Source organism: Melanerpes formicivorus, unplaced genomic scaffold, assembly GCF_026170545.1.
Source record: "Melanerpes formicivorus ecotype bairdi unplaced genomic scaffold, bMelFor1.0.p_v2 SCAF_2, whole genome shotgun sequence".
NCBI classification, from domain to species: Eukaryota; Metazoa; Chordata; class Aves; order Piciformes; family Picidae; genus Melanerpes; species Melanerpes formicivorus.
Window position 1 is genome coordinate 25,006,257 of NW_027142354.1, and position 23,711 is coordinate 25,029,967.

Consider the following 23,711-nt stretch of genomic DNA (forward strand, 5'->3'; position numbering starts at 1 on the left):
ACTGAGGTCAGGCTGACAGGTCTGGAATTCCCTGGATCCTCCAACCAGCCCTTCTTGTGGATGGCCATCACGTTGGCCAGCTTCCAGTCCTCTGAGACCTCTCCAGTGAGCCAGGACTGCTGAAAAATGATGGATAGTGGCTTGGCCACCTCCTCTGCCAGCTCTCTCAGCACCCTAGGATGGATCCCATCCAGTCCCACAGACTTGTGGGCATCCAAGCAGCTAAGGAGGTCTCTAACTACTTCCTCCTGGATCACAGGGGAAATTGCTGTCGAAGCTTCCATTTTGCTTCACTGGACACAGTGCAAACCTAGAAAGGCCAGGAAAATCCAGACAGAAGCTCTCAGGAAGAGTATTTCTGAGCAGCACTTTGTGTGTTCTGCTTTCTGCTGTCCTCATTCTGGAGCAGAGGAATCCTCCTTTTCCTCCTGCTCATCTTCATCACTGAGCACACCTGGCAGTGCCCCCTAGGACTCCGAGTAGCCAGAGGCTGCACTGCTGGACTCTTGGCTGCTAGGGCCAAGCAACTGCCCAGGCACTAAGGCCATCTCAGCATCCAAACACAGCCCTGGATTCTCACTGCAAAACGACAGACAGGCCCAAGTTGAGACAATTCTATCGGCGACGGAGATTGGAATCAATACGGCTGACCAATATGATCGAGTGTTGTTCCTTTATTGTTCCAGTGTCGCAGGCCTGTGGTGCAGGCCTATAGTGCAGGTCTGAGGTGCAAGCCTGTAGTGCGAGTATAGCACAGTAAAGTGTAGAAGAAGAAGAAACAGGAAAGGCAGAAGTGCCTAGCAAGGCAACTGCTACAACTTATATAAACTCGGAGTGCCTTGTTGGCATGGCTTCATTGGTTCCCTATGATGACCACACATCGCACTATTACGGATTATCGGTCCCACTACTAATGACTCAATGAGGTTTGTTGATGCAGGTGCATGTCCTGTTGTCCCAAGATAACTGTCCATGTTTATAGCTACCAGTGCCTTGTTTTAGTTACATGCTGCAGGCACAGCACTGTTTTGCTCCACTGCTAGCTGGCTCTGCACTTATGCTGAGCATGACCTACCACCATGTCAGGCTCTAGGCCTGCACTGCCAGATTGCTCACACTGCTCGTCGCTGGCATTGCCACACAATTCCTCACCAAGTTTGAAGCTTTCTCTTTGTCCTCACATTTTCCTTTAGTTAAAGAATTGCTGCTAACAAGGAGAAGTCCAAAAGCTTTGCATTTAACACAGCTAATACTGCTGGAAGCTGCTAACATACTGCACAGATGCCTGACTAACATTCTTGGTGGCTGCCTTCTTTCCCCTCCCCATTAGAATTGCTCAAGCCAAAGAAAGATTCACAACCCCAAAATCCATCCCAGCCTTGCCAAGGCACTGCAGTGTTTGCACTGTGGGATGCAGCCATTCCAGATCGTGCTCCAGCAGGAACTCTTCTGCCAGATTTTAAGGTACAGGTAATCTCTAACCAAAGATGGTGCTGTGGTGGTTTTCTGGATGGGGTTTTGGTGCTTGTTTGGTTTTTCATTTCAATTTAGGATTAGACTCTGTGACCTAAACTCCTTCCATGGGAGCTTGAGCAGTTAGAGCCTTTAGACATCAAACATGCTTTTGGGCTCTTCACAAGTGTTATCAGGCTTCTTTCCACACAGAATTCCCTATTTGTAGTTCATGCCCAGGCAGGAATTTAGGGTTACTCAGGAAAACTCTCTCCCTCTTACAGTAGCTTCTTAGTGATTGCATTCTTGTGAAATACAGCTGGAAAGTAGCTTGGATGTCCCAAATCCAAAGCTTTTGATCTGACCTTTCAAATGTAATTCTCAAGGAAGACAGAAGAGGAGACTTCTCCACAACCAAAACTCAACCAGAACAGAGCCCTGCATGTCAGTCTCCTGCATGTAAATGGTAGAACTGGTGAGGTTGCTGGAAGGGCCACAAGCATCACAACCTCTGAATGAAAGATGATTTCATTTACCTTGATTTATCACCAGAAGAGCCTCCTGCTGCCTCTGAATGGGAAGCTGCTGGTGTTGAGCTTTGCCATAACCCTTGGTGTGTCCAGGAGCACTCTGCAGGCATGGCTGGAAGGAAGCATTGTTGCAGTTCTGAGTTACTTCCACTGTCTGTGCTGGGGACAGAGCTCTGGTTAGTAACCTGGTTATGAACACCTAGGGCATGGCTTTGCTGGAAGGAAGCATTGATGCCCTGCTGAGACACTGCAGGCTTCCAGGCTTTCTCAGGATCTTCTTCTCAGAAAAGAAGTCCCTGGCCAAGGTGACTCCTGAACACACCTTGCATCAACCTGTCCCTGAGCAGGATCCATCATGGCTGCCTTTCCTCCTGACCAGGGAGCATGGACAGGGCAGGCCCCTCCAGGGGGAAGGACTCCAAGACCCCCACCTTCCCCTTCAATAGTGGCAGAGCTTCTTTGAAACTAAGATGGGGGATTCAGAGCAGAGAGAAGGAAGAAGTTCTTCATCATGAGGGTGGTGAGACCCTGGCCCAGGTTGCCCAGAGAGGTGGTAGAAGCCCCATCCCTGGAACTATTCCATGTGAGGTTGTCTGGGGCTCTGAGCACCCTGCTCCAGTCCAAATGTCCCTGCTGGCTGCAGGGTGGGGCTGGATGGCCTTGTAAGTTCCCTTCCCACCCAAACCATTCCATGATTCTATGACTGGATGTATTCTAGGTCAGATTGGATGGGGCTTGGATCAATCTGGTCTAGTGGAAGCTGTCCTTGCCCATGGCTGGGGGATGTGAGGGTGGAACTAGATGCTCTTTAAGGTCCCTTCCAACCCATTCTACAACTGTGAAAGATCTGTGGACCACTGTTTGTGGGTGGCCCTGTACATCAGGAAGGCACTAGATGCCATTGAGACGGAGATTAGGGACGATCGGGTTGAATGCTTGTGGGTAAGAATTAGAGGGAAGACCGGCAGGGCAGACACCCTGGTTGGAGTCTGTTATAGACCACCCAACCAGGAGGCAGATGTTGATGAAGCATTCTATAGGCATCTTAGGGCTGTCTCAAGATCTCCGGACCTTGTTCTCATGGGCGACTTCAACCTGCCTGACATCTGCTGGGATCTCAACACAGCAGAGAGGAGACAGTCTAGGAGGTTCTTAGAATGCATGGAGGACAGCTTCTTATCCCAGGTGCTGCGAGAGCCTACCAGGGGCAAGGCCTCCTCTTCACCAACAGGGAAGGGCTGGTGGGTGATGTGGTGGTTGGAGGGTATTTAGGGGCCAGTGACCACGAGATAATTGAATTATCGGTTTTTGGTCAAGCTAAGAGGGGCAGCAAGAAGACCTCCACTCTGGACTTCCGGAGGGCAGACCTCGGGTTACTCAAGGAACTAATTCAGAGGGTTCCTTGGGATAAAGCCCTTAATAATAAAGGGGTCCAGGAGAGCTGGACCTACTTCAAGGAAGAATTGTTGAAGGCTCAGGGACAGGCTGTGCCAATGTGCTGGAAGATGAGCCGCCGGGGCAGACGGCCAGCCTGGATGGTTAATGACCTTTTAATGGAACTAAGGGAAAAAAAGAGGGTGTATCACCTTTGGAAGAGAGGGGAGGCAACCCATGGAATGTTTAAGGATGCTGCCAAATCATGTAGGAAGAAAATTAGGGAGGCAAAAGCACATTTGGAGCTTAAACTGGCCTCTACTGTGAAGGACAACAAAAAGTCCTTCTATAAATTTATTAATAGTAAGAGGAAGGGAAAGGACAACCTCCACTCCTTGGTTGACATGGAGGGAAATGTATCAAGGGATGAGGAAAAGGCAGAGATACTTAACACCTTCTTTGCCTCAATTTTTACTAGCAGGACAGATCGTCTTCCTGACGGCTGGCCTGCAGAGCTGGCAGAAGGAGCCAGGGAGCTGCACAGTTTCCCTATGTTCCATGAGGAGGTGTTTGGAACTCTCCTCAGCAGCTTGGATCCCCACAAGTCCATGGGACCAGATGGGATTCATCCTAGGGTGCTGAGAGAGCTGGCAGATGAGCTGGCCAAGCCACTCTCCATCATTTTCCAGCAGTCCTGGCTCACTGGAGAGGTCCCAGAGGACTGGAAGCTGGCCAACGTTGTGCCCATCCACAAGAAGGGCCAGTTGGATGAGCCAGGGAATTATAGGCCTGTCAGCCTGACCTCAGTGCCAGGCAAGATCATGGAACAGGTCATCCTGAGTGCAATCACACAGCACTTACAGGATGGCCAAGGGATCAGGCCCAGCCAGCATGGATTTAGGAAGGGCAGGTCCCGTCTGACCAACCTGATCTCCTTCTATGACCAGGTGACTGCCTGGTGGATGTGGGGCAGGCTGTGGATGTAGTCTACCTGGACTTCAGCAAGGCCTTTGGCACCGTCCCCCATAGCAAACTCCTGGCCAAGCTGTCAGCCCATGGCTTGGACAGCAGCACTCTGAGCTGGGTTAGGAACTGGCTGGATGGCCGAGCCCAGAGAGTGGTGGTGAATGGTGTCACATCCAGCTGGCGGCCAGTCACTAGTGGTGTCCCCCAAGGATCAGTGCTGGGCCCCATGCTCTTTAACATCTTTATTGATGATCTGGATGAGGGCACTGAGTCCATCATCAGTAAATTTGCTGATGATACCAAGCTGGGGGCAGGAGTTGATCTGCTGGAGGGTAGAGAGGCTCTGCAGAGGGACCGTGACAGGCTGGACAGATGGGCAGAATCCAACGGCATGAGATTTAACACATCCAAGTGCCGGGTTCTGCACATTGGCCACAACAACCCCATGCAGTGCTACAGGCTGGGGTCAGAGTGGCTGGAGAGCAGCCAGGTAGAGAGGGACCTGGGGGTACTGGTCAATGGCAGGCTGAACATGAGCCTGCAGTGTGCCCCGGCAGCCAAGAGGGCCAAAGGCATCCTGGCCTGCATCAAGAACAGTGTGGCCAGCAGGAGCAGGGAGGTCATTCTGCCCCTGTACACTGCACTGGTTAGGCCACACCTCGAATACTGTGTTCAGTTCTGGGCCCCTCAGTTTAGGAAGGATGTTGACTTGCTGGAACGAGTCCAGAGAAGAGCAACAAAGTTGGTGAGGGGTTTGGAACACAAGCCCTATGAGGAAAGCCTGAGGGAGCTGGGGTTGCTCAGCCCGGAGAAGAGGAGACTCAGGGGTGACCTTATCACTCTCTACAACTACCTGAAGGGAGGTTGTAGACAGGCAGATGTTGGTCTCTTCTCCCAGGCAGCCAGTACCAGAACAAGAGGACACAGTCTCAGGCTGCGCCAGGGGAGGTTCAGGTTGGATGTTAGGAAGAAGTTCTATACAGAAAGAGTGATTGTGCTATGGAATGGGCTGCCCGGGGAGGTGGTGGAGTTGCCATCATTGGAGGTGTTCAGGAGGAGACTTGATGGGGTGCTTGGTGCCATGGGTTAGATGTTTGGGTGGGTTGGATTGGTTGATGGGTTGGACACGATGATTTTGAAGGTCTCTTCCAACCTGGTTTGGTTTATTCTAAATAAAGGTTTACTCTAAATAAATGGACTTGAAACAAGGAGTTTGTTCAATGTGTGCTAGGCAAGGGTTTGCGTTGGTGCTGTTTTCATTGTGAGGACAATGCAAAGGATTATAGAGTTCAACCAGCACAGGAGGACATAAACTGGCCACCAGAAATGGAGGAAGGAGCCAGTGGCAGCCCCGTCACAGAGGACAATGAGTCAGTGGTTGCCATGTCACAGTGGGTAGCATTGTCAGTGGTGGCTGTGTCACAACAAAGCCACAGGGGGTGTGGGTGTGGAAGGGGCTGCTGCTCTTTTGAGGAGCATCCAGGGGAGGGATGAGCTCCTGCATGGCTGTCACCATAATGGAGAAATCCACTGTTGTGAGACAGACCGAGATGGCCTTCTGGGATGGGATGGAGCCCATCTTCATGACGCCCAACATCACCACTGAAGGTACAGGCACCCACAGCAAGAGCCTTGTGGTGGCTGAGGGCTGCCACAGTATATGGGCAATACAGCCCTGTGGCCATCTCAGGGGTGTCTCTGTCTGGGGCAGGGGAAGTTGGTGACAGTTTGCATCTGCCACACACCATGGCTCAGTGGGTGCTGGAGGGTTGGGAGCCAGCAGACATGGAGTGTGACCTGGTTTTGCTCTGCTCTCCAGAGCGAACAGCCATCTGGGAGGCGGTGGCCGGCTGTGTCCAACAGCAGCTCCTGCTGCACAAGGTAGTTCAACCCCTGTGTCCTCCTCCTGCAATCAGAGGGGTGGGGAGTTCCCACAGCTCTGGGGCATGGCCTGCAGTTCCTCTTCCCCTCCTCAGAAAGCAGAAACCCCACCCCAAAAGTCCCCACCAAGGGACAAACAGGGTTGGAGTAAGGGTGGCATCACCTGTAGTAGGTGGTGCTGTACCAGAGGGCTGAATTCCAGTTGCTGTTGACCAGCCCTGGGTGCCCTTGGGCTGCTCCTGCCCTCATACCCTGGCTGCTAAAAGCACCATCCCTGCTTAGGGCCACTTTCAGCTTTCCTCTCCAGGCCAGTCCTCACCCTTCCACCCTTCCCTTCTTTTCTGCTTCAGGGGGTGCGAGTTCCCACCCTCGGCTCCTTCGAAGCCGTCCCCAGACAGATCCTGGTGGGAGGCAAGTTTGTGACTCTCCAGAGGCCCACGTTCCACCTGGCCAGGAACCTCGTGTGTGCCCACAGCCTGATGGACAACAAGGAGCTGCTGCCTGGTGAGGTGACAGAGTGAAGCCTGCCTGGCTGCACTGCCACTGTGACCCTTCCCTAGGCCTGAGATGCTTCTCTACAGCAGCTTCCCCACTATGGAGCAGGTCATAACCCGTGGGGTTTCCCTGGGCGCTGGCTGAGTGTCTCCATCCCTCTTGTGTGGTTTTCCAGGCAACAAGGAGCTGGAACCCCTCAAATACTCTGAGGTGGCTGCGACTGCCTCGGTGTCCCGGCAGAAAGTGGAGGGTTGTGTCGAAGGCACCATGTCCCTTCTCTCTCACTGCCTGGGCAAGGGGGAGAATGTTGCCCTCAAGCTGAGGGACATTGGGGTGCTGGTCATTGAAGACACCAAAGTGCAGATGAAGTTCTACTTTGACTTCCTGGGCAGGATTAGTGGAAAGGAGAACTTGGAGAAAGCTTTTTTCAAGGTGAGTGTTTTGTGTCCTCCATGGCCCAGAGTCCCATGGCTGTGTCCTGTTGTTTTTCTCCCCCATTTGGGTGCCATCGGGTGACAAGGAAGGCACCAACCCCATTGCCACACAGCAATGAGATTCCAGACATGCAGAGAGCAGAGAATCTCAGAAGTCCTCCCAGAAGTCCTTTACTACTGCATTGTAGAATCCCCAGCACTGCAGGGTCTCAGAGTCCCACCTACAGCAGGAGTCTCAGAAGCCCTCATCAGAGGAAGCAGCTAACAGCAGTCCTGAGTGTATCCCTCACAGCATCCCTACACCGAAGCCCTCACCAGAAGTAGCTAACTGACAGGAGCAGAAGTCCCTAGCAGCCCTGACCCCCAATCTACCTTATTGCTCAGAGTGGCTGTTTTTATACTCTTTGTTATCAATCCCTTAACCAGTAAATTACAACCACACGTATAAGCTAAAATCTTTTCCCAGGGAGAGGTGCCAGCATTCCAAGGAGGTGGCTTCTGCAGCATGTTCCAAGGGTGCCAACGTGAGGCTGTTGTTCTTGGCACTCATGGAATGTGTCTGTGTGCTAAGGAATTGGTCAGCTAAGGAGTCCTGCACTCTGCACACATCCAGCAGCTGCCCTCAGAGCAGTGGCTGCAGTGATGGCCCAGCCACTGCTTGTGGCTCCTCAGGACACGGCCAGGCGAGAGCTACAGTCCTGCCAACTCTCACTGCTGAGAGAGCTCCTTTGAGGACAAACGCCATCTGCCATCTTTGTGCTCCACTGCAGGTCCCACAGCTGCTGGACATGGTGGTGTCCCCAGGGGTGCCTGTGGCCACCCTGAGTTCCTCTGGCCGTGTCATCATTTTTCCTGAGTAAGTACCTCTGCAGATGCTTCCTCCAGTTCCTCAGCTCTGGTGGCATTTGCTTCATGCCACCACAGCTACCCTGCCATGGGGACACCAGGCAGCAGCACGTCTCTGGTCCATAGTCAGTCTGATAGGATAGATGGTGACGCTTTCTTCTCATGGTGGCCAGGACTTCTTTGCTGGGTAACTCCATTTCCCTGGAAGGTGTTTGGGGATGGGGAAACATGGTTGGGACATTGGAAAAGCATGGTGGGACATGGGAAAAACTTGATGGGACATGGGGAAAACATGAGCCTTTAATGCAAGGCCAAAATCTGCCTGTGTGCAGGTAGTCATGCCAAGGTCTTGAGATGCTCTGGCTCATGTCTGTCTTCACCTTGTTTCCAGGTTTGAAATGGAGTTTGTGTCTGAAGCCCTTTTCAAGACCTGGAGACAAGTCCCTGGTAAGGCCAAGCTGAAGAGAAGAGAGGGTTTGTTTCATGTCTTTTGTCCTAATGACTCATTAGCAGGGCCCTGGGGTGGGATGTGCCCAAGGGTGGGGAAGCTCTGTCCTCCTACCTGAAGAAATGCCCCCCTAAGAGCCCCTGTCACCTCCCCGGGACCACCCAGCTCCTTGTTCCCAAACCTGGAGCTGGAGATAATGGAGTTGGAAAACCACACTGGAAATGAGGACCAGGGGTAAAACCCAATGTTAGGAGAGAGTGAGAGGAGCAGAATCTTCACTGAAGGAGCCTGCGCACCCCTGCCTGTCACTAGGACCAGCAGCATCTCTGATGACTTCTCTCCTTCCTGGCTCCAGGGAGATGTCCTGTTTCTTTCCTGGCTGATCCAAGTTCAGCTGCTGATGAAATTCCCCTGTTACAGACATTCACAGGGCCAAAGAAGAGGAAAAGGTCGCGTGTCAGGTGAGATAGAGGCTCAGGGCTGGTGTCTGCAGAGTGTCATTTTGGCCAGGCTGTCATGGGGCTGGATCTTCTCCAGCACTTCAGGAGAGGCCCAGCCTTGTCTGGTGACACAGGGACAGCCCTTCTGTCAGTCTAAGGTCCTAGGTCAAGGGGTTTCTTTGGCCACATGAAGAGGTTTGTGGCTCACAGGGGCAGGGTGCAGCTCTAAACCCATCATGCCCTCAGGCAGACCACTCCTGGTGTGTCCTTTCAGGCAGTGGTTGGTTACCCCAGAGGATTCCTTTGCCATGAAGCATCCTGAGACTGGCCAGCGTGATGGCAAGCCCATGGCTGAAGGCCAAGCACAGAGCCGAAAACCTCAAAGATGTGGAGGAGAAGGAAAGAGAGGAGGAGAAGAAGGAAAGAGAGAAGAAAAGAGAGGAGGAGAAGGAAAGAGAGGAGGAGAAGGAAAGAGAGGAGGAGAAAGAAAGAGAGGAGGAGAAGAAGGAAAGAAAGGAAGAGAAGAAGGAAAGAAAGGAAGAGAAGAAGGAAAGGGAGAAGAAGGAAAAAGAGAAGAAGGAAAGAGAGGAGGAGAACAAGGAAAGAGGGGAGGTGAAGAAGGAAAGAAAGGAAGAAAAGAAGGAAAGAGAGAAGAAGGAAAAAGAGGAGGAGAAGAAGGAAAAAGAGAAGGAAAGAGACAAGGAAAGAGAGAAGGAGGAGAGGAAAAGAGAGTAGGAGAAGGAGGAAAGAGAGAAGAAGAAGGAGGAAAGAGAGGAGAAGGAGGAGGAAAGAGAGGAGAAGGAGGAAAGAGAGGAGAAGGAGGAAAGAGAGGAGAAGGAGGAAAGAGAGGAGAAGAAGGAGGAAAGAGAGGAGAAGGAGGAAAGAGAGGAGAAGGAGGAAAGAGAGGAGAAGGAGGAAAGAGAGGAGAAGAAGGAGGAAAGAGAGGAGAAGGAGGAGGAAAGAGAGGAGAAGGAGGAAAGAGAGGAGAAGGAGGAAAGAGAGGAGAAGGAGGAAAAAGAGGAGAAGAAGGAGGAAAGAGAGGAGAAGGAGGAAAGAGAGGAGAAGGAGGAAAGAGAGGAGAAGGAGGAAAGAGAGGAGGAGAAGGAGGAAGAAGAGGAGGAGTAAAGAGAAGAGAAGCAGGAGCAAAGAGAGTAGGACGAGGCAGAAGAAGAGAAGGACGAAGAGGAGAAGCAGAAGCAGAAGGAGGAGAAGCACTAATGGAGAAGATGCTGGCTGAAATGGCTGCGCTGCAGATGGTGGAAGCCAAGCCCTCCCATGCTCAGGAGGCCTTGATGACCTTTGTGACACCAATGGTAGCTGTGTTATCAGCAGCAAACTCTGAGGCCAGCCTGCTCCAGGAGCCCCCTGAGGTGGTGGCCACCACCCAGAGCCAGCTGGCAAAGTCTATGACTCATCAGACTGAGTGGCAGACATGAAGCTCTGAGGGCAGCCTGCTCCAGGAGCCCCTTGATGGACACCTCTGGTTTGACCCAACCGAACGCCCAAGGTGGCCTCATGTGTGAGGACCTTTCCAACACAGCAAGGAGCAGGGCTCAGGAAGCTACAGACCACTCAGCCTCACCTCCACTCTGGGCTCCACAGTTCCAGACAGACAGGGTCCTTTCCAACACCCCCCACGCTGGGATGCCGGCATCCTGTGACCAGTGCCGTCTTGGTCACAGAGGCCCAAGATAGAGTGAAAAGAATAAACACACAGAGATGTTGCAGAAGAGCTCAGCACATCCAGCTTGTGATTCTTGGGGCCAAAGCCTCCTTTTTATGGCTCCACTTTGTTCTGAGGGGCCAAACACTGCTCTGTAGGATCTAAATTCCCTTTTTGTGGAACAAAGGCCTGGGTTTAGGGTCCAAAACCTTAACCAGAAGACCAAGTCTTCCTTCTAGAGTAGAACTTGTCATTCTACTGTCCAAATTCTTGTTTCTAATCTCCAGTTTTGAGGGTCCAAAGGGTCCCTTGGGGACATTTTGGAATCTTGAGGTCCATTTCTGGACACCTGGGGGCTATTTTGGGGGGCTGGGAGATAAATTTTGGGGTTCTGCAGGACATTTTGGCATCCTGGGTGACCATTTTGAGTTCCAGGGCCCATTCTGGGATACTAGGAGGCACTCTGCAGTTCCGGGGCTATGCTTTGGGATTTTGGAGGGGCTATTTTTCCATCCTGGTGACCATTTTGAAGTCCTGGTGAGGCCTTTTGGGGTCCTGAGGGGCTATTTTGGGGCCTTGAGGAGCATTTTAGGGTCATGGGGGCATGCTTTGTGAGGATTCTGAGACACCAGGAGAGAGATTCTGGGGACCCAGGAGCCACTTTGGGGTCCCCTGGGGTATGTTGGGCCCCTCCAAATTGTGAAGGATACCTGCATTCCCCCTTCCTCCTTGATTTCACCCCCACCCCCATTTCCAACCCTTTCACTGATTGCTTCCCCTTGGCTTTTGTGCTCCACTTTGATTCAGCAATCCCCTGGAGGATTGGGGCCCCCTCCTCAGTTTTGGGGACCTCATGAGATTTTGGGATAGGGATGGGGCTAAAGCTGAGGATGCCCTGCCCTGGCCAACCTGCAGCAATCTCCTCCTTAGCAGGCTTCCCTTCAGATGCTCAGTTTTGGGATGCCACCCTCCTGTGGCAGGGGGTCCTGCTCGCCCCCAGCCCTGATGTGTCACACTCCAGCTCTACCCCCACCTCACTCCAATCTCCTTTCAGGGATCTGTAGAGCCAAGGGGAAGCAATAGGTGAAAGGGATGGAAATGGGGTGGGGGTGAAATTCAGGAGGACGGGGAATGAGGGTATCCTCTAAAAACTGGAAGGGCACAACATATCGCAGGGGACCCCTGTGGTGAAGAGGTTATTAAATTTATGCATATGAAATATTAATTATGAAAATATTATTTTTATTAATTATCAAATTATTAATAACCCATGAATCACCAACTCATATATATGTTCTAGCGCACGTTCGTGAAATACATTCCACAAGTGGCTTACTGTTATGATTATAACTTAATTGAACTATCTATAAACCCTTTCTATATTTATATAACGAAGGGTGCAGTTCCGCCGCTTGGCCACTAGATGGAGACTCGGCGGGACGCAGGCGGCTTCTGGCTATACACAGCAATATTACAATCTTTCTACGCGTCAGCGCTTACTCTGCTGGACGCGGATACTTTGAACTGAGTGCTAGTGGATGGAAAGCACGTGGAAGATATTCAATTCCCTCCAGACAACAGGGATCGGTCCTGGTCAGGGTCGGCCCGTGGGCTCGGCCCTCAAAGTTGGCTCGCACGGCAGGGCGGGACGACGGTTGCCGGTAGGTGGGCTTGGACGACGTGGCAGCAGGCAAAGCTACGGGGGTCAGCCCAACCACGGCGCTTCTCGGGGCTGATGCAAACAGCCTCAGGGAGAGAATGTGGCTGCGTTAGGCGGCGGATTCTCATTTACTGACCTTAAAGGAACAGCGGGACTCTCGGAGTGGTCCCGGGTTTGGTGCAGTATAGGCACGAACAATGCTTCAGTCTTCCCTGAGGTTCACAGGGCTCAGAGTGGCACACGTGGAGGCTCCTCTCCCGCTATGGCAGGGCTAGGCATACGTGGACTCGGTATCGATCAAGTCCCTTCTCCCTGGTAACTGGGCAGATCTTACCCTCGGGGGTCGGTCCAGTCCTCCGGTGGCACGGTGGGCTCTCCCGGTCAGTACGACTGGCTGTAGCGATGCTGGTCTCCTCAGCGTCGCTAAAGTCCTCCCTCTGGGCTTCTTCACCATGCAGAGGCTTTCAGTATGCATGCATGTATAACAGAAGCTAACAACAATAAGCTCAATGGCAAAGGCTGCAGCTTGAGAGCTGCTGTCTCGAGCAAGTACAGAGACAAAGTGAATGAGGGGGCAACTTGTTTACCAACTGGGGTGATACTTATAGATTCCTCGAGGCTGGGCTTGACCAATGGGCACTCTCATAAGCAACGGGCTTCAGCCTATAGAAAGCGTGAAGCTAGAATTATGCCCATACTTGGTGTCAGCATGAGCACTGCATGCGCTGGGTGCGTGCTGGCCTGGCTAATGCCTTGGCTTTTGTCTTCCTCCTGGAGGAGGGGGAACTTGTCCACATGCTGGGACAAGATTCAGTATCTGGGCATAATGTGCCTTCACCACGACCCCAAAGTGGCTCCTAGGTCCCAAAAATCTCTCTCCTGTGGCCTCAGAATGCTCCCCAAGACCCAAAAGTAGGCTCCCGTGTCCCAGAATTGCTCCTCAAGACCCCAGAATAGACCCTCAGGACCCGAAATGACCACCAGGATGGAAAAATAGGCCTGTGAGACCCCAAACCACACTTATTAAAGTGACAGACACATGTAATGGGACGACAGAGATTGGAGTCAATACAGCTGACCAATATGATCGAGTATTGTTCCTTTATTGTTCCAGTGTCGCAGGCCTATGGTGCGAGTATAGCACAGTAAAGTAAAGCGTAGAAGAATAAGAGAAAGGAAAGGCAGAAGTGTGTATCAAGGGAACTTGTACAACTTATATAAACTCAGAGTGCCTTGTTGGCATGGCTTCATTGGTTCCCTATGAGTGACCACACATCGCACTATTACGGATTATTGGTCCAACTACTAACGACACAGGAGGTTTGTTGATGCAGGTGCATGTTCTGTTGTCCCAGGATAACTTTCTGTGCTTATAGCTACCAGTGCCTTGTTTTAGTTACATGCTGCAGGCACAGCACTGTTTTGCTACACTGCTAGCTGGCTCTGCACTTATGCTAAGCATGACCTACCACCATGTCAGGCTGTAGGCCTACACTGCCAGATTGCTCACACTGCTCACCGCTGGCATTGTCACACACATGAGCCTGGGAATTGCCCTGACTGCAAGGGATGGAGCTCAAGCTCATAAATCCTGGGTCACATCCAGCAGTCAGGGATGCCAATCTCTGCAGCAGCTCCAGAACAGAATCACAACCAATGTCCAGCCCTGCACGGGCTGAGCACTGCTTACCAAGCTGTCCCTGCCTGGGCTGGAGGAGGAGGAGCACAGCCCTGTCCCTGCCACAGCCTTGCCCTCCCAGCTGCCACTGCTGGTGCCCCTGCACCTCACAGAGATGGCACTCTCCTGGGTTTTATACTCTAGCACAGATGCCTCTGCCATCTAGGTGGCATTTAGCATGGTTTGGGTGGAGAGTGGTACCAGATCTGGGTACCACAGCTGGGTACCACACCTGGGTGCCAGTCCTATCTGCCCAGCATTTCTATATTGAAGTTGCAGTTCCTCAGGCACTGCACTGGGGCCCTCTGGCCTTCAACACCTGTTTTCAAGCTGGATGTTTCTGTTGTTTGGCCAAAGCAGGACCATCTGATCTTCACAGGACAGGGGTGATGGGTTGAAGCTTAAAGAGGGAGATTATGACCAGATAGAAGGGAGCTCTTTGCCATGATGGTGGTGAGACCCTGGCCCAGGTTTGCCAGAGAAGTGGCACATGCCCCATCTCTGGAACCATTCAGGTCAGGTTGTCTGGGGCCCTAAGAACCCTGCTCTAGTTGCAGATGTCCCTGCTGACTGCAGGGGGTTGGAGTGGATGACTCTGAAAGGTCCCTTCAACTCAAACCATTCCATGGTTCAATGATCAGTCTGCTGCTGCAGAGCAGTGACAGCCTGGCTCTGTCTCCCTCTCAGAAAGAAGAGAGGAAAAGCTGAAGGTCAAACACAACAAGAGAACTTTAGTGAAGCTCTGTCAGGAACTAGACCCTCTACCTGCCCCTACCTCCCAGGTCTAACAGGCAGGATGCACAATGAACACCTTCAGCCTCCTCTCACTGCTCGCTGACTGCAGATCAGGTTCTTGCTCTTGATCTTCTTCAGAAGAAGCCTTTTGATCCTCTTCCTAAATAAAGCACCAAAGAGAAGTTACAGAAGCCAGAAGATGTTCTCTCCATAAGTATGGATCTTATGTCTAATTCACATGCTGTAGAAGACCTATTCCCACATTCAAGAGGCATGAAGTCTTCACTAAGAGCCCTGAACTAGCTGAGATAACCAAGCTCTTCATAAAACTCATTCAAGGCTTGGTCTGTGAAAAGCCCAAGTCATGGAAACCTTCAAAACCCAGGGTCAGTAGAGTGCAGTGGGAGCTGGAAGGGACCTCTGGAGATCATTCAGTCCTGCTCCAGCAGGGACACCCACAGCAGGATGCCCACAATCCCAACATCCAGGGTCCTGAATCTCTCTAGAGATGATCAAGATGCCCATGCTCACTACAGGGCAGGTTGGACTAGATGTCCTTTAAGGTCCCTTCCCACCTAGAGTTCTACAATTGTATTTTTTCCCTGTAATATTCCCAAATGACTTCAGAGAATCTTCCTTCCACCATGGGATGACCTCCTTCCACACCTTATTTGGCCCTAACGTTTCAAGCTGCCTGTTTTCATCTTTATAGAAAAACATTTCTATCCCAAAATTTACCCCCACTGCTACTGCTCTTCATATTTCAACCAGGTCCCCAAACACTCCTGGAGTTTAGGACTCTCTACAGGAATTCCTTTGTCTGATAGGAAGTTCTGGGGCCCCTCAGTTTAGGGAAGATGTTGAGTCGCTGGAAGGTGTCCAGAGAAGGGCAATAAAGCTGGGGAGGGGTTTGGAGCACAGCCCTGTGAGGAGAGGCTGAGGGAGATGGGGTTGCTTAGCCTGGAGAAGAGGAGGCTCAGGGGAGACCTTCTTGCTGTCTACAACTACCTGAAGGGAGGTTGTAGCCAGGTGGGGGTTGGTCTCTTCTGCCAGGCAACCAGCAGCAGAACAAGAGGACACAGTCTCAAGCTGTGCTAGGGGAGGTTTAGGCTGGATGTTAGGAAGAAGTTCTTCATAGAAAGAGAGATTGGCCATTGGATTGTGCTGCCCAGGGAGGTGGTGGAGTTACCAGCACTGGAAGTGTTTAGGAAGAGACTGGATGAGGTGCTTGGTGCCTTTGGTGGTGGGACTCTGGCCACAGCATGAGGAGTCAGCTTGTAGAGGTAGGCTGCTGTCAAACCCTTCTGAGCTCCTGGCATTGGTGGTTTCAGCTCCTGCAAGAAAATGAGGAACAGAGAGGGAACTGCAGGTTTCATAGCACTGATTGTAAGGGTTTGTGAGTGATGAAGAGTGTCAGAGACACAAAGGTGTGACAACAGGCAATGGAAACGAGGCCAAGGCCAGAAGTCTCCAATCACTCATGGATGCACCACTAAGAACCTATAGGCAGAGCCTGGAAGAGGCCAAACTGGACCTCCTGGCCAGGTTGAGTGGATCTGGGGACAGCTCCTGGAATCAGATGGGGCATGTGGGTATCCCAGGTCTGTGGTGCCAGCAGCTGCAGAAATCTCTAGCCCCTGGAATATGCCCAGAGACAACAATTTAGACCCTCCCTTAGCACTTTAAAGTCTTTGTTTGCACTAAATCCCAGAGTCCCAGCATGGTGGGTGTTGGAAAGGACCTCTGAAGATCAATCAGTCTGAAGACCCTGCCAAATCAGTCACCCACAGCAGGCTGCCCAGGACCACAATGTCCAGGCAGGTCTGGAATCTCTCCAGAGGATACTCCACAACCTTTTTGGACAGCCTGCTCCACAGGTCCAGCATCCCCAAAGCCAAGAGGTTTCTTCTGATGGAACCTCCTGGCTTCCAGTTTGTTCCCAATGCCCCTTGTCCTGTCCCTGGTCACCACTGACAAGAGTCTGGCGCCAGCCTCTTGCCCCCCAGCCTTTAGCTCTTGCTAAGCATTGATCAGATCCCCTCTGGGGCTGCTCTTTTCTAGGCTCCTCAGCCCCAGTGATGAACAGAAAATTCTTATTTTGAACAGAATAACAGAGTCAATAAGAAACTTCCTCTCGTTAGCTGAAATGCTGAAATGCAGGGAGGGGGAGAGGAGTTGGCAGATAGCCTTTGCATAGATAAGAAATAACAGGATTTTTCAGTAATCCACTTCTGTTAGTCTTAGACAAGATGATCTTTTGTATAAGATAAAGGACACCTGGATAATATGCATACTTCTGTTATTTTTAGATAGACAGAGGACATCTGGATAATATGGGTACTTCTGCTATTTTAGATAGATAACCTTTGTATAGATAGGAAGCATCTGGACTTTTTCTGTCAAGTATTAACATGCCTCCGTCATGTTAGACAGATAACTTTTTGTATAAAAGTTTGCCCAAAACTCTCCGAAGGTACACAGGTCTTTTGAAATTATTCTACCTGTTTCAGGCACCTAAACAGAAGCATAATACAAGAAACTTAATGAGTCTCTTGTGTCTTTCTCTAAATCACCAGGGCTCTCAGCCTTTGCTCCTCACAGAGATGCTCCAGGCCCTTCAGCATCTTCAAAGCCTCCCCTCTCCTCTCTCCAGCAGTTTACTGTCTCCTTTGACCTGGAGAGCCCAGAGCTGGAGCCAGGACCAGGACTCCAGCTGCAGCCTCCCTAAGGCACAGCAGAGCAGGAGGAGAGCCTCCGTGAATTTCTGCTGGCCACCCTCTCTGCGGAGAGTCTGACTTCTGCTTCACCCAACCTTCTGAGACAGGGAGCACCACCAAGGAGAAAGGCCTCAGCAGCACCCAGATGTTTCCTCCTGCAGCAGCAGGGCAGCTCAGCTCACAATTCCAGCAGCCACCCTCCCTCCCAGCCGCAGCCTCAGCAGCCAGGCGGTGAGAGGCACAGGGACTTTGGGAACTCCTTCAACCTCCACTTCTTTGTGGCCGGTGCCCAGCAGCCAATCAGACAGCCTCAGCCGGGGCAGAGTGACAGCACCCAGAGCCAATCAGAGGCCAGTGCTCAGGCAAGGGGTGGGCCCTGCAGCACATCAAGTCCCCATGGCTGTGCCAGGACTGCCCCCCCCCCCCAGCTCCCTGAGGGAGGCTTTTGGGGGCGAGGGGAGTGGGGAGGGTCTGTGCCCCCTACCCCAGCCTGGACTGTCACCCGCCTGAGCCAGGACTGCCCCAGGGAGGGGGCAGGGAGTTTCTCATGCATGCTGCTACCCAGAGAGAGGGGAGCCAAGTCCTGTCTGGTCTTGCCTCTGCCCCTGATGGCTGCTGTCTGACTCCCTGGCTGCCGGTGCTGAGCCCCTGTGATGGGCTGAGTGGTGGTGACTGCTGGGCTGCAGCTCCTGAGAGCCCCAAGGGCCTGAGTCTGCCTGCAGGGCTCTGGCCCAGGGGGAGGCTGTTCTGCCAGGAACCAAACTGGAGCACTTTGGGGTCGTTCCTTGTTCGGGTTCCTTACCAGCAGGTGTCAGGGCTGAGCTTAGAGGCTCTAGGAGTGAAATCGAAGCAGAGTAGGAAAAAGAGGAGACCTGTGCAGAGGAAAGGAACCTCCAGCAGCAGAAGAGGACAAGAAAAAGGGTTGGATGAGGACTGAGGAAGATCAGGAAGTTCCAGAGGCTGAAGAAGCTCAGGTGAGTGGCACTGCCAGCAGCAGCTCTCTCCTCCGGGCCATAGCCAGTTTCCAATGAGTGTTGCAGCCCAGGGAGAGGGAACCAACACTCTGCCTCTCCTTGTCCCTGTGCCTTGGTCTGAGCTTGCTGGCCCTGTCCTTGCATGTGCTGATTCATTGTGCCTGGTGGCTGAAGCGCTCTGGCTGCTGCCCCCAGCTGATGGCCACAATCAAAGGATCTTTGCTTTCCTCTGACTATGTCTGCCATGAGCCAGTTTGCTTGGTGAGGGACCTTCAGGGAGCAGTTTGGGATTAGTCCTTGTCCCAACATCCTTTCCAGTAGGCATCAGGGCTGGGCTCAGAGGCTTTGGGAGTGAAACCAAAGCAGAGAATTGGACAGAGGGGCTGAGGTCGGGAGGTCTTCTGATCCAAGCCCTCTGCTCAAGCAGGCTCACCTTAGAACAGGTTGCCCAGCAGGAGATCCCCTTGGGTTTTGAGTATCTGCAAGGACAGAGACTCCCCAGCCTCACAGGCAACTTGTGTGAGCATCTGTCCCTCCAACAGGGAAAAAGATTTCCCAGCTACAGGTGGAATATCCTGGGCTTTAGTTTGTGCCTGTGAATTCTGATCCTCTCAGGGCACGCTCTGGGGAAGAGCCTGGCTACCTCATCTTCATCCCTCCCATGGACAGTGTGCCTTCCACACAAACGTCCCCCCAACCTTCCCCTCTCCCAGCTGAAGAGTTTCAGCTCTCTCAGCCTATTCTCACACAGCAAGGGAGGGGAATTTCCACAGGTTCTCTTTTGGACACTCTTGGAAGTCCTCCATCTCTAGTAAGAAATCTGAGCCCTGAGTCTTCCCCCAGGCTTCCTCCTTCACCTGAGCCATGGCAATTTGGTGTGGTGGTGCAAGGGGAAGGTGCTACCATCTGTCTCCTCCCATGAATGTTGGCTGCACTGGAGAGGACATACTGCTTGACTTGCCACCTTTAGAACAGCAAGCCCATGTTGCCTTGTGAATTCAGCTGCAGGTTCCTCCCCTCACCACAGTCAGGTTCCTCCCCTCACCACAGTCAGGTTCCTGAGTGATACCTTGGCTCTCCTGGCTGCTCCTCTGCTTCCCCATGGGCACCAACACAAAGGAAACAGTGCAAAACTCAGCCAGGAAATTTCAGAACCAGGAAATGGGCAAAACTGTCCTGCTCCTTCTTGTCCCCCTCCCCTCCCCTCTCCTCCCCTCCCCTCCCCTCCCCTCCCCTCCCCTCCCCTCCCCTCCCCTCCCCTCCCCTCCCCTCCCCTCCCCTCCCCTCCCCTCCCCTCCCCTCCCCTCCCTCCCCTCTGGGTTTCTGTATTGGGAGAGAGACAAACAGGAATTAGCTAGGCAGTGTAGAGCATCAGCACTGTAAGACTGTGCTGTCAATTCTTCCCAAAGCATGTGCCAGTATGGATGTTCCCCCTCTGCAGGTTGTCAGTCTCCTTCCTGATAGTGAAGCTGATGTGAACAACTCTTGTGGTGAAGGATTCCCTGCTCTCTGTGTGCTTCATGCTCTTGTGCCCAGAAAAATCTTCTCAGGGTAATGTTGCTGAGAGAAGCCTGCAGATTTACAAGGTTAGTGGGCTGCCAATCTAAAAGGATGTGCTGGCTTAAGCCCAGCCCAGGAGAGTTTGATGCAAGCCTATTCTTGTTTTACCTCTTCCTCTTCTCCTGCCTAATTCCTTTTTCTCCCTACTGGGAAAGGGGAGAGCGGACAGGGAAAGGAACCTAAGTTCTGTTTCCTTGTCGTTTTTGGCTCTGGTAAGTCTGAAATGGCCACAAATGACAGCAGCAGAAGGTATCATTTCCTCAGTCTGGAAGCTTGGTTTTTCAATTTGCTGTGTCTACTCCTTAGGAAAAGGCAGAACTTTGATGATGCAGAATGTTTCTGCTCTCCTTTCTAGCTCCTAGCTTGAAGGAGCAGGTTGCAGTGCAGTTCCAGGCTGCCTTTGCAGTTGAAATACTGGTGCTGGATCAACAGCAGAGGTGTGAGGCCATGGCTCCAGCTGATAAACACAGTGCAGCAGAGCAATTGGTGGGAATTACAAAAGCAGGAGGATGTAGGTGATTCTCCAGGGACAGTGTCACCCTGCTGGCATCCTGAGGGTGGATGGTAAAGGAGCAACTGCTCTGACCCCTGGGGAGTGCTCACATAGGGAAAGTCCTATCCCATATTTGTCTAGGATGTTTCAACCATCAAGGACACCCTGATCAGGAGTCCCTTTCTTCAGTGTTCCACTATCTCCTCCAACAGGACTTGGGCTTAGCCCACGGTGCTGTAGGTGGGGGGTGATGACCTGTTCCTCTGTGGCTCAGAATTTAGCAGGCTGGTCCCTTGAGGGAAGCTGGGCACCCCCAGCCCGTCAGCAGGTCCCCTGCCCAGCTCCCCGACTGCAGACACTGTGGGCCAGCCATGTCCCTGTGTGTCACACAGGCCTGGGCCAGGGTTGGGGAATTCCTGGCTTTGCTGCCGTTAGGACTCAGACAACTGTGCTGCTGTTCTGTGTTTATTAATGACAAAGAGGAGCCAGGGTCAGTCAGGAGTCTCCGGATGTGTCCCAGGCTGGATGCGTCCCAAAGCCGTGCCCTGTCCATCCCGGTGCGAGGGGCAGCTGCTGCTGGTGCCCTGGGCTCACACAGCTGCAGAGCGGCGCCTGCAGGGAGAAGAGGCTGCTGAGGCCCTGCCACAGCTCAGGTAGGGCAGCCAGCTGCACGTGGGAGCTGGGGCACAGAGAGCTCCGTGCAGAAAAGAGGGCAGCCTGCAGCCCTCACCTGGGCTCTGCTCACCTGCCCACGGCTCGTCCTGGCCCTGACCATCCCAATCTGCCTGCTCTGCCTGTGCTATGAAGGCTACCCGAGCCTGGCCGACCCAGGGGCCTAAAGCTGGGCAGGACTTGGCAGGCACTGTCAGTGGCTCTGCTCTTGCTGAGGCAGGGCCACTTTTACCTCAAACATTCCACAGTAAAAAGGGGTTTCAGGAAAGACAGCCCAGGTACTGAGAGACCAGTTCCAACACCCTGCAGCAGAAACCTCAGCAGAGTTTGCCCAGGAACTAGCTGGGCCCTCCCAAATCCCCCATCTGTGCCTGCCAATAGCAGCCATCTAATGCAGGTGTGTGGCACAGCACCCTCCCAGCAACTCACTCTCTTCTCTTCTTCCACACACAGAGCACGCAGCACAGCAGCATCCCAAAGAGTATGGAGCCCAAGATGGCCATGACGCCTTCTATGCAATACTTCTGGAAATCGGAAGCATCCCCAGGGTTTGTGCTCTTCCTGCCAGCCTCATCTGGAGGAACAATTCTGTGTCAGTGTGCCCTGTGCGCTGCTGGGAGCCTTCTCTGATGATGTGCAGAGGGGGAGGAGGGAGCCTGCAAGGCACCCTGGAATGGAGATTGATGACTTGGATTACCAAAAGACAGCAATTACCTTCCCCTGTTTCCCGGGCTGGGACTGGCACTTTGGGTCTGTGGCCTCCTTCCTGCAGCACCTCTTTCTCCTTGGTCTCACGGACCGTCTCTGTAGAGAGAGAGTCTGTCAGTGTCACTAGAAGGCACTCAGCAGGCACAGGCTGTCTTCAGGGAGCAGCACTTATCAAAACACAACAGTGAGGCTTAGGAACAAAGCCCAGGCCTTTGGGGGTCACCCACTCACTAGATCCAAACAATGTGCCACTCAAGGAGGAAAATGGAAGCATGAGGCACTGCCCAGTTTACCAGGAGACTCCTGACTTGCTGAGAGACCAGGAGGTTGCCTGTGATTTGATCCCATCCCACTTGGTGCTTTTGGCCAGCTGCAAGATGGAGATAAATTACTGCCCACAGAGAGGACAGGAAGAGGCTGAGGAAGGAGCCCTTTGGAGAAGCACTTCCCATCATGGTAGCTCCATCACATGGGAAGGGTAAGAGATGCACAGGCTGGTCTGAGATGCCAGGGCTTGCACCATGTGCTGGGCACTTTCCCAAGTGGCAATGAAGAGCCCAGAGTGCCCCCTGCACCAGGGGAGGTTTAGGTTGGATGTTAGGAAGAAGTTCTATACAGAGAGAATGATTGCCCATTGGAATGGGCTGCCTGGGGAGGTGGTGGAGTCACCATCATTGGAGGTGTTCAGGAGGAGACTCGATGGGGTGCTTGGTGCCATGGGTTAGTTGTTTAGGTGGGTTGGATTGGTTGGTGGGTTGGACGTGATGATCTTGAAGGTCTCTTCCAACCTGGTTTATTCTACGTATTCTATTCTATGTATTCTAAAAGCACAGCAAGTTCTCTAAAACACAGCTGGAGTCAGAGAGCTCAAGCAGCTCACCATGGGCTGATCCCTCCAGGTCCTTCAGGATTGCCTTTAGGAGTTCTGAAGTGTGTTGGTAGGATTTTCCTTTTGCAGCCATGTGCTTGGCTCTCTGAGGGCCTGAAGGGAAAGTCCCAAGTTAGCTTTGTCACAAGGAGGATGTTGAAGGTGAGCGCTCGCTGTGCCAGGGCAGTCAAGAGGGACCACTCACCCCTGGGATGCCAGGTGGGCTCTGGCACAGGATCCAGCTGAGGAGCTGCAGATTCTCTCCCCACACCTGCATCTGCAACCAAACAGCAGAAACTCCCCTCAGAGCCTGTGACATACACTGTCCGAAGCCAACAGCAGGACCCTGAGGGGATCACACTGGCACAGCACACAGACAGCAGGGTGATGTTCTCCCGCTCACAAGAGACACCTCACTCACATTTGGGTTTTGAACTGACAGCCAAAAAATAAAAAAAGCCATCAGCCCCCCAACACCTCTTTGAGTGTCAGCCCCAGAAGCCAGCTGTGACACTGGGTCTCTATCACCTGCAGCCCTGGCTGTGGACAAGCACAACAGGGAAGCTCCCAGGAGAACTTTCAAGACACTTCAGATCTGCAGGGTAGCTAATGCCAGGGGACTTGGATGAACAGCAGTCACCTGCCCACCTACCTGATCCCTGCCTTTGCCAAGGCACAGCCTCAACCTCCCAGCCTGGCAGGGCCACCAGGAGCAGGAGAAGGGTGAGTGACATGGCCTGTTGAGCCTTCCCCATGTTGTGCTCACTACCAATGCAGCTGCCACTGCTGCTGCTGCTGGTAGTACTGGAGCAGTGCCCTTGCCACAGCTCTGTGTCTCCCCTGCAGCACAGCAGGGCTCTGTGATGTCACAGAGCACCTTGCACACCCAGGTGACAGCCCTGGGGCACAGCCCCACATCTCACCTGGGGAGAGGGGGGCTCCCAGAGGGGCTCTCCTTGGGCTGAGATCCCCTCATGGTGCCCATCCAAGTGCACAGGAGGCCCTCACCTCAGGGGCCTCTCTGGCCATTGTGGCCAGCTGCAGGCAGTACTGGCAGAGGGAAACAACTGGGAGCTTCCTTTGCAAGGCCCTGCAGCTGTGTCACCCTGGGGAGTGT

At 52.8% G+C, this 23,711-nt stretch overlaps 1 protein-coding gene and 1 long non-coding RNA gene across 2 annotated transcripts; both read left to right on the top strand.

Moving 5' to 3' along the window:
- The first annotated feature begins 5,872 nt into the window (after positions 1 to 5,872).
- On the top strand, positions 5,873 to 10,302 carry CCDC81 (coiled-coil domain containing 81). Its single transcript, XM_068147056.1, has 9 exons — positions 5,873 to 5,930; positions 6,034 to 6,203; positions 6,554 to 6,707; positions 6,874 to 7,130; positions 7,903 to 7,988; positions 8,370 to 8,425; positions 8,782 to 8,887; positions 9,141 to 9,205; positions 10,184 to 10,302. Exons 1-9 carry the CDS (start codon positions 5,873 to 5,875, stop codon positions 10,300 to 10,302), a joined length of 1,071 nt encoding a protein of 356 aa, XP_068003157.1.
- A 7,506-nt stretch (positions 10,303 to 17,808) lies between these two features.
- Positions 17,809 to 23,411, top strand: LOC137445665 (uncharacterized). The gene is made up of 3 exons (XR_010988449.1): positions 17,809 to 18,293; positions 19,735 to 19,879; positions 21,472 to 23,411. It is a non-coding gene; the product is annotated as an uncharacterized lncRNA (long non-coding RNA).
- Positions 23,412 to 23,711: the final 300 nt, after the last annotated feature.

Excerpts from the sequence above, each read along its gene's own strand:
- CCDC81 (XM_068147056.1), top strand. The coding sequence starts at position 5,873 with ATGGCCTTCTGGGATGGGATGGAGCCCATCTTCATGACGCCCAACATC. Across the intron at positions 5,931-6,033 it reads GCCCAACATCACCACTGAAG|GGGAAGTTGGTGACAGTTTG; the intron begins GTACAGGCACCC and ends TGTCTGGGGCAG. Across the intron at positions 7,989-8,369 it reads CGTGTCATCATTTTTCCTGA|GTTTGAAATGGAGTTTGTGT; the intron begins GTAAGTACCTCT and ends CCTTGTTTCCAG.